The sequence below is a fragment of the Spodoptera frugiperda genome, chromosome 14 (genome assembly GCF_023101765.2).
Source record: "Spodoptera frugiperda isolate SF20-4 chromosome 14, AGI-APGP_CSIRO_Sfru_2.0, whole genome shotgun sequence".
Taxonomy (NCBI): Eukaryota; Metazoa; Arthropoda; class Insecta; order Lepidoptera; family Noctuidae; genus Spodoptera; species Spodoptera frugiperda.
Genome location: NC_064225.1, coordinates 991,815 through 1,007,422, shown reverse-complemented (window position 1 = coordinate 1,007,422; position 15,608 = coordinate 991,815). Strand labels below are relative to the sequence as shown.

At 36.2% G+C, this 15,608-nt stretch overlaps 1 protein-coding gene across 2 annotated transcripts in view; it reads left to right on the top strand.

The window, feature by feature from the left end:
- LOC118279120 (nose resistant to fluoxetine protein 6-like) overlaps window positions 1-15,608 on the top strand; it is a 57,691-nt gene that overhangs the window by 22,154 nt on the left and 19,929 nt on the right. Inside the window, exons 11-14 of one of the 2 annotated variants that reach the window (XM_050698313.1) lie at window positions 749-932; window positions 1,488-1,630; window positions 4,231-4,340; window positions 4,785-5,670. The exons of the other annotated variant lie outside the window; for it this stretch is intronic. Of the exons in view, the coding sequence (XP_050554270.1) occupies window positions 749-932; window positions 1,488-1,630; window positions 4,231-4,340; window positions 4,785-4,863 (516 nt within the window). The 3' untranslated portion in view covers window positions 4,864-5,670. Of the gene's footprint in view, window positions 1-748; window positions 933-1,487; window positions 1,631-4,230; window positions 4,341-4,784; window positions 5,671-15,608 lie in introns of those variants that run through there. 2 annotated transcript variants of the gene reach the window in all.

The window sequence follows — 15,608 nt, the reverse complement described above, 5'->3', positions numbered from 1 at the left end:
GACGGCTGTTGGAACCAAGACATGCAGAAGCACGGCATGGCACAAGCAACACACAACACACGCAGCAAGCAAGCAGAAGCTGAGCACGAAGAAAACGGAGTCACGAAGACACGGCGATCAGCGAGATAGCACGAGCGGAGAGACGTCTGCACACGTCGACGGCACCGGAGCGAAAGGGACGCGGCGCGGGGAGCGCGCCTTTTTAAAGCGGCGGCGCGGCCACGCGACCGCGAGTGAGCGACGGCGCCCTCTCGCGGCCGCGATGTCAAACACGCGCGATCGGTCCTGCGCTGCTATTGGTCGGTTGCAAAAAGCATTGCGGTGTGTACTTAGTGTGTAAGTGAGATAGGGTAACTGTATATATTGGTAGGGATCTTTGACGAATAAATCATTCCGAAAAACGACTTCAAGAGTTTTATTTCAACAAGAAGAAACCTGCTCTCTCCCTCAAAAATACTATGTAGTGATAAATGTATAGATTTTTTTTTCTTATAACTTTCGTGAAACATACTACTAAATTAATTATTATGCTATCGGATTACTCACGTAACCGTTTGACGAGGAACTCGACTAGTTTCAAGCCATGCTAGAGGCTCATATTCATGAGCAGCATTCCGCGACACACGACGCGGCGATTGTGGCGCTGCTACTGAGCAATGAAAAGTTGATTATGATATAAATTTTGATAATGCACAAAGAAAAGGGACCGTAGTAAATTTAATTAATGATAATAATATCTTACTTCCAGACTTGGTCCATCATTGCTACGGCTGTGGGTGTGTTTGCCATGATGTTCACCATGTCCATAGCTTATATAATCGTTTGCCGAGGGTATGATCCTCTGGAAGCAGCTATCTTCGTAGGCACGAAGAGGATCCTTTGGTCTGCTGCCATCTGCTGCATTATAGGGATGTGTGAATATGGAACTGTTCGTAAGTGTCATTTGTATATTTATTTAGTTAACTACATCTCTTTCTTTACTTATTAAAAAAATATTTAAAAATATAAAAAGCAGTAGCCAAGCAGTAACGGGAGAAATCCAAGCTAATGGCGGTCAGGGCTCAAGAGAAATAATACATTGTGTCCATTCTTTTTGTATCAGGCCCTTGACCCAACCATCTGACACTAGCTTACTCAGGTGTTGGTCGAGGCTTTTGGCTGTGAGGCCATTGGCAGATAACACTATCGGCACAATGGTTGCTGAATCTACATCCCACATGTCGACAACCTCATGAGCTAAATCAAGATATTTACTGGCTTTATCTTTTTCAGCTTTCACAAGATTTTCGTCATGCGGGATTTTTATATCAATTATCATTGTGCGACGGCTTGGTCGATCTATCAGCACAATGTCAGGTTTCTTAGCAACAATTGTCCTGTCTGTGATGATAGTTCGATCCCAATACAGTGTAACTATGTATAAGTATTATTCGTTTTTGAGTTTTTGATCTAATTATATTTTGATATATTCTATGTCTGTTTTCTAGCTATAGTCTCCAATATGTTGAGTTGGTCTGCGTTCACACCTCTAAGTCGGCTGTCCTACGGCATTTACATGATCCATCCGCTGGTGATTCAAAAGTTCCAACTTTCGCAACGATCGACTCACTTTTTCGATTTCTATTGTATTGTGAGTATCAGTTCTAATTTTTTTAATGCCCGCCTGATGGTAGATGAAAGTTCGGAATTAGGAAATGATTGAAATTGATAATACAGCATGTTTTTGACAGCTCTCCTTAAACTCATAAGGTGGCTTCAGTACATCATGTTAAAAAAACCGGTACATGACATTCTTTCAGGAACATTATGGGAAGTTGAGCGCACATAGCGGACAGCAACCCAGGGAGCGTCGTTTATTTAGCGTATTTCAACATTCATTACCGTTTTTTTAATTCAGCTATTTTATTTACACAAATCGGGCTTTCTTTGCATACAGATGGTGCCAATGTTCGACAGTGGAGTTGCAACATGATTACATGAGCAATCCGCCCATCACATACTCTGGGAGTGTGGTCTCTGGCAATCTGAGCGTGACACTATGTTGGATAATTTAATTGTTTCATCAGGTGTAGTTTATTACACGGACCTTGTGGAGTCTCGAGCAAATTTCCGTGCGTTTAGGCGTTTTTGCCATACCTATTATTGGAAGCAAGTATAACAGCTCACGCATAGGACCCATTTAGTATTAGCATTTAATATTTTAGTTTTAAGTAAAATTTCCGTGGTGCTTGGCGACTGGGCTTCTCCCAGTTGTGCAGTCTCTTTTGTGCCTTAAGGCTTAAGTCATCCTGTCTCCTGCATTAAATTTACCGAGGGAAGTGGAAACTATCGTTTTCTTTTCTTCTCCTCTAATAACATCTTCTGATTTGTTTCGTTGCGGGATCCAAGACAGTCATTCATTTCCCTGGGACGCGCCGGACTTCAGTGTTCCGGTGTTTTCATGTTTGTATCTACTGTAGATCCTGGCTTACAGGAGTTGCAGCGGTATGGGAGGTTGTGGCGGGCTTGTCCCAATAAAAAAAAAAAAAAATACAGATGATGTAATTTTACATTGAAATAAAGGAATTTCAGCAAACAAAAACATATTTTCTGAGAAAATTACTGGTAGGATATGATTCAGAATCAGGAGCTGAATTGACCCTGTTTTTTTGTGGAGAGCTGTCAAATACACGCTGTATTAACTAAACTAACTCAAGAATCAGTTCCGAACCCTCATTTTTAACCGACTTCAAAAAAAGGAGGAGGTTCTCAATTCGACCGTATTTTTTTTTTTTTTTTTATGTATGTTAATCGATATCTCCGGCAGTTATAGACCGATTTGAGAAATTCTTTTTGTGTTTGAAAGAGTACGATGTCAGGGTGGTCCCATATAATTTTTTTTAAAGTCTGACCATAAATGTGGAAGATAATCCAGGGAACTCCTCAAAAATGAACAGAATGTGCTCTGCGTTTGAGTTTAAGTGATGTATATTAGCTTATCTTTCTGAGTAACCATACAATTCAGGACAGATAGTAGCATATCTGGTATAGAATGATGGGTAGCTTGATGTGCTGTCTGATTTACATGTGTATGTTGGTACCTATGTAATCTGTTTGTGTTTGACAAATGCATATCTCTGGCAGTTATAGTCCGATTTCAGAAATTCTTTTTGTATTTGAAAGAATACGATGTCAGTGTGGTCCCATATAATTTTTTTTAAAGTCTGACCACCATAAATGTGGTAGATAATCCAGGGAACTCCTCAAAAATGAACAGAATGAAATATTCATCTTATCTTTCTCAGTAGCCATAAAATTGAGGACAGATAGTAGCATATTTGGTATAGAATGATGGGTAGCTTGATGTGCTGTCTGAGTTACATGACTGTATACCTATGTGGGTATCTAATCTGTTTGTGTCTTTGACAACTGACTATGTATGTAGCTTATGAACAGGTTACTGTCAGCTGTCGGCTCAGCAGATCATAAGTAAGGGTATCAGGTTAATATACATTTGAAAATAATGTAATTATGCGTCAATATGAATAGATATTAATATTATTCATTTAAACGGCGCTGTCTCATATGAGCAGCGCGTTTAATTGGTCGACCCATACTCAAATAAGTTATTCACTAAAAATCAAGAAATAATAAACAATTTTAACAAAAAAAAAACCGACTTCAAAAAACAAATATTCCAAAACAAATTAATATGCACTAAAAAGTAAAAGAAATAATTGCGTATTTTTCAACAACTTAATAGATCAACTAACTTTACTAACTCATCACACACATTATAATGTAAGTAGGTACAATTATTGTTATTTTTGGAGTCGGTGTCAGCCTAGGAGACGCCAACAACTAGCACGGCACGGGCACGGCACGGGCGGAGTGGTGGTTGAGTACCTACTTACAACTGGTGTAAAACTGTAATGTTTTGTTGTGATAATAGGTAAATAACAAACCTATCTTAGTTGGCTGACACCGACTCCAGAAATAACAATAATTGTACCTACTTACATTATAATGTGTGTGATGAGTTAGTAAAGTTAGTTGATCTATTAAGTTGTTGAAAAATACGCAATTATTTCTTTTACTTTTTAGTGCATATTAATTTGTTTTGGAATATTTGTTTTTTGAAGTCGGTTTTTTTTTGTTAAAATTGTTTTTTATTGGCTAACAATTTCTCGATCAATGGTATAGTCCTGTAGTTTTGTATCAACATTGTAAGACCTTGCAATCTTCTTTCAGCTTTTCAGCGCAGTAGGGGCAACGGTGATATCAATAGGACTCAGTTACGCGATGTGGCTGTTTGTGGAGGCGCCGCTGATCAACATCACCAACCAACTCTTCTTCAATAGGTACGATAACTCTTTTTTGTAGTACTTTATTTAACTATTTATTTAAATGTCCGTCTTGTAGATTATTTTAAAATATTAGACACGTATTTTTTATTTTCTTACGGAAACAAATACTTTCGAAGATATATCGATTTGAAATATCGCGTGACGTCACTTCTAGGTACATTTTATACGTAGAAATGACGTATTTGCTCCCACTCCTAAACTTTGATTCGTTTTATCTTAGTATTGTTATCTTATATAACAAAATAGAATTTCGTGTCTAATATTGTTCATTATCTAACTGACAGACTAATTATGTACATTTTAATTTTCATATCCCCATCATCATTCTTATGAGGCCTATTGGTATTGGCCTAATAAGAATGATTTTAAATGTAAACAGCAAATGAAGTGTGTACCTATTACTGAATCAAATTGTGATATATTTTTTTTATTTAACAGGGTAAATGGACCAGTGAAAGCTGTTGGTACGAATGGAATCCAACATAGGAATGGCATTACTAAGACCAAGTCTTCGTAAGTTAAAAAGTGTTAGAGTTTGAAAAAGATAGTCTAATGTATAAATACCATAAAGGCAGATCATTTAAATTCAATATAATTATTGTGATTTATTATATACTAGCAAACCTTTTCTGAAATTTTCCTGAATTTTTAACCGACTTCAAAAAAAAGGAGGAGGTTCTCAATTCGACCGTATATATGCTTTTTTTTATGTTTGTTCGCGGATAACTTTGTCGTTTATGAACCGATTTTGATGATTCTTTTTGTATTTGGTAGGTCTTATACCAGAGGTGGTCCCATTAAAATTTTATCAAAATTGGTTTAGCACTTTTTGAGATAATTAACAAAAACAAATATCAATACAAACATTTACTATTTCTGTTCGCGAATAACTGTGTCGTTTATGAACTGATTTGGATGATAATTGTTGTATTTCGTAGGTCTTACATCAGACGTTGTTCCATTAAAATTTTATCGAAATTGGTTCAGCACTTTTTGAGATAATTAACAAAAACTTTTTTTTTTATGTATGTTAATCGATATCTCCGGCAGTTATAGACCGATTTGAGAAATTCTTTTTGTGTTTGAAAGAGTACGATGTCAGTGTGGTCCCATATATTTTTTTTAAAGTCTGACCATAAATGTAGAAGATAATCCAGGGAACTCCTCAAAAATGAACAGAATGTGCTCTGCGTTTGAGTTTAAGTGATGTATATTAGCTTATCTTTATGAGTAACCATACAATTCAGGACGGATAGTAGCATATCTGGTATAGAATGATGAGTAGCTTGATGTGCTGTCTGAGTTACATGACTGTATACCTATGTGGGTATCTAATCTGTTTGTGTGTTTGACAACTGACTATGTATGTAGCTTATGAACAGGTTACTGTCAGCTGTCGGCTCAGCAGATCATAAGTAAGGGTATCAGGTTAATATACATTTGAAAATAATGTAATTATGCGTCAATATGGATAGATATTAATATTATTCATTTAAACGGCGCTGTCTCATATGAGCAGCGCGTTTAATAGGTCGACCCATACTCAAATAAGTTATTCACTAAAAATCAAGAAATAAAAAACATTTTTAACAAAAAAAAAACCGACTTCAAAAAATAAATATTCCAAAATAAATTAATATGCACTAAAAAGTAAAAGAAATAATTGCGTATTTTTCAACAACTTAATAAATCAACTAACTTTACTAACTCATCACACACATTATAATGTAAGTAGGTACAATTATTGTTATTTTTGGAGTCGGTGTCAGCCTAGGAAACGCCAACAACTAGCACGGTACGGGCGGAGTGGTGGTTAAGTACCTACTTACAACTGGTGTAAAACTGTAATGTTTTGTTGTGATAATAGGTAAATAACAAACCTATCTTAGTTGGCTGACACCGACTCCAAAAATAACAATAATTGTACCTACTTACATTATAATGTGTGTGATGAGTTAGTAAAGTTAGTTGATTTATTAAGTTGTTGAAAAATACGCAATTATTTCTTTTACTTTTTAGTGCATATTAATTTATTTTGGAATAGTTATTTTTTGAAGTCGGTTTTTTTTTGTTAAAAATGTTTTTTATCTTTGCTATAAACCTCACGGAGCCCAAGACCTTTCCAACAAATGCAAAATGTGGAAATCGGTTCGTGCGTTCTGGAGTTAGCGTCAGGAAGGAAAACCCAACTTATTTTCATATTATAGATTATACATACTGATTTAATAACAAATAAATGAGATATTATGAACACTGATTTATTAACATATCACACATATTTAAATTACATTACTTGTTTAATGACTGATTTAGTGCTTTAATTGTTATTATTTGAAAATGTTTCTACAGTTTTGTGTTTGTATTGTTATCAGATAATATCTACTAACATTCGTTTTTAAGTTCAATGTTATGGGCATGTCTGAAATAAATTATTGTTGTTATCATTTATTTGTCTTTTATTTTTTCTTTTGGGCTGGATTTGAGAGTCAGTATGGGCCAAAGCCAAGTACTGCACTAATACGCACATACAGATTTATAACATCAGTAAAGAAAAATAAATTGAGTAGGTAATCCAAGAAAACGCTCCTAAAACCTTCCTACAATTGACTTCAACCCCAATTACAAGTACACGTCTTGTTATGTTAAATTAGGGAACACGACTGTTCCTCAATTTGTACTGCGCTTAGCATTTTGTCTCAAACGACTTGAAACGCAAACGTCATTAAGAGAATGCATGCGAAATGGTACACTCAGTACATTGAGTAAGGCTTAAATGCATTTGATTGATTTTCAACTCTAACCTGTTGTAATTTGGTCGAAAATTTAAGAGAGTAAGACTTGCCTTAGTTGTTGTAAGCACGACTACTGAAAAGTCATTTTTGGTTGTATCCCAAGTCGGTGTAAGAATCGTAGCAATTAGCGTTCCATTGTCTCTGCCTACCCCTGTGGGAGACAGGCGTGATGTTATGTATGTTCCAAGTCGAGTAAAGTATCGTTGAACAGTTTCGAGTTTCTTGAGAATCCCTTTCCTTTTATTTATTTTCTATCAATAATAAAATTTAAAAAAAGGATAAAGTTCACAAAATATATTGTGAATCTATTTTTTTTAAAGTCGAGTAACCTAAAACCTTCTCCTAAGTCTGGAAAATACTAGGTATGCTGAATAACGCATCAAAATCAAATCAAACTAAGAACGTCCTGTTTTTTGAAGTCAGTTATAAACTAGAATACAATACCTATATATCTAGATAGAATCTATCTAGCCCATAACAAGAAAACTAATATGACGATAATGAAAATGGATGGAGGCTAAGAAAAACATAGGTCCCTACTACTCAAGTACTAAGTTCCAGTTGCTAGGAAGTTTTAATTGGTTCAAGTAGTGCAACTGTTCTTGAAGTAAACAGACGTAAGTACCTTCTTAAGAGATGTCTTGTTTGGATAAGAAAGAGAGTTTAGTATAAAATAAAGATTAGATAAATCTTTTTTATTGATCGATAGTGGTTATGAAAGATTTCGGTTTTGTCGCTCAGGGCTTAGTCTGGTAGATTTTTTTATTAGAAATATCCTTACCACCAAGGATTTTACCCTATACGGTATAGGCTATTTCACACTAGGATTTTCTCCTGTGTCGTGGGTGCGTTTACAAACATACAATTTCACATGCACATGACACCCAGAACCAAAACAAACGATTTGTGAATCACACAAAGAGTTGCTCCGTGCGGGAATCGAACCCAATCACACATGATTGATATTTTGTAACACCTTTTATATAACTGTGTACATTAGCAAATAAATATTTTATGACTTTAACTTTGTATCGGGCAATTGGTTGCATTTGAAACGTGTTGCACTGCAGCCCAACTACCACGCCAACCGTGCAGTCAATTACATAAAATACAACAAATGATTTTGTCCTTAGACTCCAAAAATACCAAAATTGAATAGTCATTACAAGTAAACCTCATCTGAACTTCACGAGAAATAATAGCTACATACATACACACATACATAAGACCCCTTTCAATATAATCCAATCAAAATTTGTCAATAACATTGATTGTTTCGTCATAATCGTAATTAGACCCCGGTTCGAGCCATCAGCGGTCGTACGCAACGCTATTTGGGGTCACTCCTAACCCCTATTGAGGGGCCAAACCTTTTAGTTGGAATGTTATAAACGGTTTTAGGTCATTATAGTGTGGGGTTATAGAATTCTGAGTTGTATGGGCTACTAGCTTCTGCTGGCTGCTTCGCTCGTGTCCCGTTCCCTACTAACGGTACTAATGCCTATCTTATACATCACACTAATATTACAAATAATATAAAAACACAAAAATAATTATTCAAATCGGACTAGTAATTCCGAAGATTACTGGGTTTTGTTTTTATGGAACACGCCGGTAATCGATCTGACATATTACCTGATGGTAAGCAATCCGCCGCCAATGGACACTTGAAACACCAGAGGCGTTACAAGTGCGTTGCCGGCTTTTTGGGGGTTAGGAATTTAAGGGTTGTTGGGGAATCGGGGATTGGAAGATTGGGGATGGGGGTAATTGGGCGTCCGATAACCTCACTCACACAACGAAACACAACGCAAGCGTTGTTTCACGTTGGTTTTCTGTGAGGCCGTGGTATCACTCCGGTCGAGCCGGCCCATTCGTGCCGAAGCATGGCTCTCCCTCACTTGAATATGGGGTATAAACAAACACACTATGCCAGCGGCTTTGCCTGCGCTCCCGTGGAATAAAAAGTATCCTATCACCCAAGTCAGCTTATACCCTGTTTATATACCTATTTCGTCAAAATCCATTCAGCAGTTTCAGCGTGATTGACGCAGAAACATCCAAACAAACCAACTCGCACTTTCATAGCATTTGTGTGATTGATTCTAAATATTCAGAAACACTTTAAAATACTTTTTTCTGATATAAGCTGGTGAACGAGCAGACGGATCACCTGATGGTAAGCGATCGACGCCGCCCGAAACACCAGAGGCGTTACAAGTGAGTTGCCAGCCTTTTGGGGGTTAGGAATTTAAGAGTTGTTGGGGAATCGGGTTTGGGAAGATTGGGAAGGGGTTTAATTGGGCCTCCGGTAACCTCACTCACACAACGAAACACAACCAAAGCGTTGTTTCATGTTGGTCTCTGTGAGACCGTGGTATCACTCCGGCCCATTCGTACTGAAGCATGGCTGTTACTTTTGTCAATATTTTTTTACTTTTAACAACAGAACAAAAAATCCAATAAAACATAGCAAAAGAAATAAATCAAAAATAAAAACTAGGTACCTACATAACATCACCAGCAAAGACATTCAGCATTATTAGGGTTCGAGCAGAAAGCAATCAAATCCACAGCGACCCATTTTATGTACAGAACCCAGACGCTAGTCGTATAGGAATTTAATATACCCCTGTCTTACGCATAGCAAAAGGAATTTCACAATTGTACGTAAGAACAGACATACGAATGAATTTTCTTAGTAGTAATATCTGGAGACGTTCTGCAAATATCTTCGGTGTTTTTCTATATATTTGTGTTTGAATAAAAAACGTATTTATACTCTAGTCTTTTGTTTTTTTTTTATAGCTGACAAGAATCTAGAGTATCTAGTAAATAAAATTAGAGTGTCTGTTTGTAATATTGAAATAACCGCTTTTTATTACATGCATATGAATATATACAGGGTGACCCAGATGATCGACAAGGTTCCAACTGTTATTAGAAAAATATAAAAAAAAATCTAGGTCCTACATTTTTTAAATTACAGTGACAATGTTAGGCACAAAAAAGTATACCGGTGCCAGTCTTTTGAGTCTTTTTGTTACAAATCTTTATTTTATCATTTGTAGTCTTCCTTACATTATCCTGAATAGTGCTTCAGTAATATGGAATCATAAATTCTTAGCCAACTGCTTTAGATTGGAAAACGGTGTCAGTTTTAGACGGAACAAATACTCCCGCAAAGGCAGACTTATCAAAGCAAAAAAAAAATAACTCCACATTATCATTGGAAAAATCTACCGAAATCAGGACTCTAAACTCGATAGCAACAACAAGAAATCAATTCTCTACATCCAATCTTAAGCTAAATACCATCTTCCTTTATATAATTGCCTGCTTCACGTTTCCGTGTCGATTTCCTTAAGGGATGCCGTTGTGGCGGTTCCCCTTACGAGTGCGGATATGTAACGCAGTGACGTAGGTGTCATGGCGTCCTCCGATCCAATACATTTTCCATTAATTTAGAATATGTTCTATTTATATAGGTAGTTATGTTTTTTTTTTCAATTTCCTATGTGTATAAGGGTGATTTTCTACCAAAGATGTGCTATGTAGCTATGCTACGAAGATGTAATAGCTAAGCTGTGACTGTTTTCACTGATACTAAGCTATGCATGTAGGTGTACGAGTAAGATGTGCTATGAAGGTGAAAGTAGCAGTGCGACGAAGATACGCAGCTCGAGTATGGGATGTATCGATAGTAGGGAAGCCATCTATTGTACACATCCATAGCAGCATAGAACCTGTTTCTTGTTCAATTGAACCTTTGTCCACCAGTGCTAATCTATGTACCAATGAATATGATTGGTGGAAGCCAAACGTATCCAAAGCATAGCATAGTACATCTCTGGTGGAAAAGCAGTCTTACCCGCGGCTGTGTTCTATCTCACACACTTCTGCAATGCACCTAGCTTTACTGATGGACAGACTGACAGATCTTTGCATATTTCTTTCTTTGTTGACGTTTCAAAAGTACCTTAGCTTACTTTATATGGTTTAATTAGAATAAATGATTTGACTTTAACTTTGAATGATGATATTAAATAGTAAGGATGTCCACTACCATGAAACATTGTACAAGGTTTAAAAAATCAGTGTGAAAATATGTACAGCACTAAAATCCGAAACTATGCATCTGATTAAAACCAGTGCTGTGTACAAATAAGCGTAGTAGTATTAATATAAATTAGTTGAACAAAGCGAGGACCAATCGGCGGCCGTAATTATGGGGTTCAAATAAATACCGTGTCAGTGGCGTACTGAAATTAATTACACTATGAATATTAATAGCTGTGGGTTGTGGGGTAAGTTGTGAACTTAAAGCGGATTTTTGTGAGTGCCACGTTGCCGTTCAGCGAAGCGAATGAAGGATATCTTTTATAGGTATACAGAACAATAATACAACTAAATAAATTCTTTAATATGATGATTTTCAAACAAAATAAATTATTAAATTAATCAATTAGTTTCAAATTCTGTGGGATCAGCTTCATGTTTTTTGACCACAGAAGAGCTGTAATGTTGTAGGTTGTCTAGGAATGTTACGGACACGCGGCGCGGCTGTTATAATGCCGTATTTGTAAAAAGTGTTCAAATTAGCTCAAAGAGAATAATGCACTTTTTGGTTTAACTACTGGGCCTATTTTGCTTATTTTTCGTATATTGTCAGCCAACATAATAACAAATATGTGGGTTAAATTAAGTCATAAGAGATTTCCCAATACGGTATATTAAAAAAAATATAATAACTGACATCAAAAACAAAATAGTTCAACTACCCAATTAATAAAAATATCTTAATTATTGAATTAAATAAAATCGCTACAGCTTATAACATAAATCGCTACCGAAGTCGGAATATCGATGTAACAGCGTTGAGAGTGAGCGGTTGTCGCGTCAAAACGCGTGTTTCGTGGCCCAACGTGGTGCGAGCAGCTTAATGACGGTTATAAAGGGTGTTTGTTAAACTGACTGATGAATTACTCTCTTTTACTTCACGTAGTTTTAAAGCTGTAATTTTTTTACAACGGCGAGACGCGGTGGCGTCTTGTTTAGCGGAAAATCACAGTTTACTCGCGTAAATTAATAGAGAACAGCTCTAATAGTTTCGAGTCACAGGGGACTCTTCACTAGTAGGCTGCGCGATGTCGCTTCGTCTGCACCCGCTGCTCTACCCTTACCGATGAGCATGAAACCGAAATAAGTATGTAAGATTCATAGCAATTGGCGTTCCAATGTCTCTCCTACCCCCACGTTTTATCCATGGTACTCAAAACTCTTTTAAAAAAAGTCTATAATAAGACCTATATATAAACAAGGAAATCATTTGGATTATAGCAACTACAGGCCGGTGGCAATATTAACAGTAATAAATAAAATAGTAGAAAAAGTAATAGTTAATCAGGTTAGTAGCTATTTAGAAAAATATAATATAATATCAGAGTCACAGCACGGGTTCAGACGCGGGCGCAGCACTGCTACCGCGCTTGCCGAGTTCACCGACTACGTAAACAACAATCTGAACCAGGGTAAGTTTGTCACAGTATTGTTACCCGACTGCGCCAGAAGGAGGGTTATGTTTTTCGAGAGTATGTATGTATGTAAGTATAATTATTTGGCACGCTCTGTAGCCTGAACGGCTCGATGGATTTCAGCTTGATAGGGGTCGTTTGATTCATATTTACTGTGAGAGTGACACTAGATAAATCAAAATATAAAAATAATAAAACTAAAAGAAAATAAAATAAAAAAGGTAATTTAATAAAAAACTATAAAACCCGACTGCGTTTCTTTTTAATATGAAAATGAAAAAATCCCAAAACAAGAAAGTCATCGTAAAATTGAAGCAGTCAGGACCCATTCTAGAAAGCCAGCCATATGTGCCCTGACTACATATTTAGTAAACGCAGTCGGGTTTTTTAGTTTTTAAATTACCTTTTTTATTTATAGACTATAAAAAAGCATTTGATACTTTAGAGCATGGCGTGCTACTATGGATGAATGTGGTGTAAGAGGACCCATCAACCGCTGGTTTAAAAGTTACCTGGAGAACAGAACTCTTCGCACGTACATAGACGGCACCGTTGGGGACGAGGTAAACGTGAACCTGGGTGTACCGACCGGCTCGGTCTTCGGCCCGGTAGGGTACATCATGCACGTGAACAGTGTGATCAACGTGATAAAACACTGCACCACGTATATGTACGCAGACGACATGTGCCTGTTATACTCATCCACTAGCGCGGCGGATGCGCAACACCACATGCAGGCAGATTTTGAAAATATAATAAGGTGGGCTCATGATAACGGAATAATACTAAATTTTGCTAAAACTAAGTTGATGTTAATATATTCCCCCTATAGTGGCTATAAGAACCAAATACAGATACACTTAACAGGTCATACATACGAATGCTTGCACAATAAAAAAAATAGATGCCAATGTACTAATATAGACAAAGTAGATAAATATAAATATTTAGGTTTAAAGGTGGATTGTAATTTAAATTGGAAGCTGCAAGTCAATGATGTGTGTTCCAAACTACAGTCGATCCTGGGTAAATTCTTTCACCTCAGTAAGTTTGTAAGTAAAAAAGTACTGTATGTATTGTATTTCGCACTTGCCGACTCACTAATTAGTTATGGCTTAAGTAGTTATGGGCTTACATTTAAAACACAATTAGATTTAATTAAACAACTACAGATTAGATTGTGTAAGCATCTTGTTAGCAAAAAGGTTAAATTAAAATATAAACAGAATTACGACAAATTACTAAAGTTCCGAAAGATAATACCAGTGCATGAAAAAGTAGAATATTTAATAGCTGTAGAACAATACAATACATATAGATAAATACAAAGAAGCTGTAAATCATAAATATAAAACTAGGAATGCTACTCAACGAAAACTTGTAATACCGCATGTAAAAAAGAACCAGGCAATATTTAACACCAACAATATTTAATAAGATAGATATTTTAAGAGACTCGAACAAAATTAGTAATATGTGTAGTTTGAAAAAAAGACTGAAGAAATACTACTTAAAGGATATAAAAAACCGGCCAAGTGCAAGTCGGACTCGCCCATGAAGGGTTCCGTAACAGCAAGTAGATGACATAATATAAAAGTTGTAAAATAACTTGGTTTTACATAGTGTTTGTATGAACGACAAAGTTATATTTGCGGTTTTTGAAAATGTTTTATTTCTCAAAAACTAATAATGATATCTCGTTCAAACCAATTTTCGTTGTTAGTTTCCATTAAAATCTACAGCATATATTTTTTTCAGTTTTCTCACTCTCTTATTTTAAAAGTTAGAGGGGGGGGACACTCGTTTTTCCACTTTGGAAGCGTCTAACTTTCAAACGATTGATTTTGACGAAAAGTGGTTTTAGGAACCTTAATGTCTTTTTTAAAGACCTATCCATAGACACCAATCACGGATATGTTAGCTGAAAAAAATTTTTTTTTGAACCAGTTCCATGTATGGAGTGCCCCCCTTTAATTTTTAAATTTATTAATTTTTATTCAAAATTCGAATAGCGGTTATCGAAATACATCATCCTACAAAGTTTCAACTATGTAGGCCCAATAGTTTCGGAAATAAATGGCTGTGACATACGGACGGACGGACGGACGGACGGACGGACAGACGGACAGACATGACGAATCTATAAGGGTTCCGTTTTTTGCCATTTGGCTACGGAACCCTAAAAATGTAATGTACCTAAGAATAAATAGATATGGAGATATATATATAAGATAAATATGATTAATAATAATATGTATGTGATAAGTTTTTGTTTTATATAAAAAAAGTATTAAAGTAGATAAGTACATAATAATATAAGAATAAGAATTGTAAATTAAAGAGCGCCATTATCGCCAACAAACTGACTCACAGTTTGGCGATTTTTGTATGTATTTTTATATGTATGTATTATGTGAATAAACGATTTAAAAAAAAAAAAAATATTATTTACTGGTAAAATCCGTAATTGTATCGAGTGTCAGACCCTTACTGACTAAAAACCACCCCGTTCCTACTCCTGCTTGTCGAGCCGGAGCCCCGGTAAACCCGCTAGGTAGTCCGCAGCTTTGGATTAGCATCAGCCCTGCTGGGCCCCATCTGTGGTGGTCTGATGGCTCTATGTGGTGTACGTACGCAAGTTCCGGTTCTGGTCCAACGGCGAGCTACCCTTGCTCGCCGTCCGCAAACCCAATGTGTGTATGCAAAACGATGTACAATAATACAAGTGGTTAATTTCAAATGTAAACCTTCTGCCCAATAAAATTTCTATTACCTTTTAGCACTGCAACTGAAACACATTTACACATTGTATCCCAATAATCCAGAACGGAACAAATATAACCATAAACCAGAAAACTTAATTGCAAACAAACAAACTATTATGACGTCATTATACCGACATATCGTGACGTCATTTGTGCACAATTACAACAACA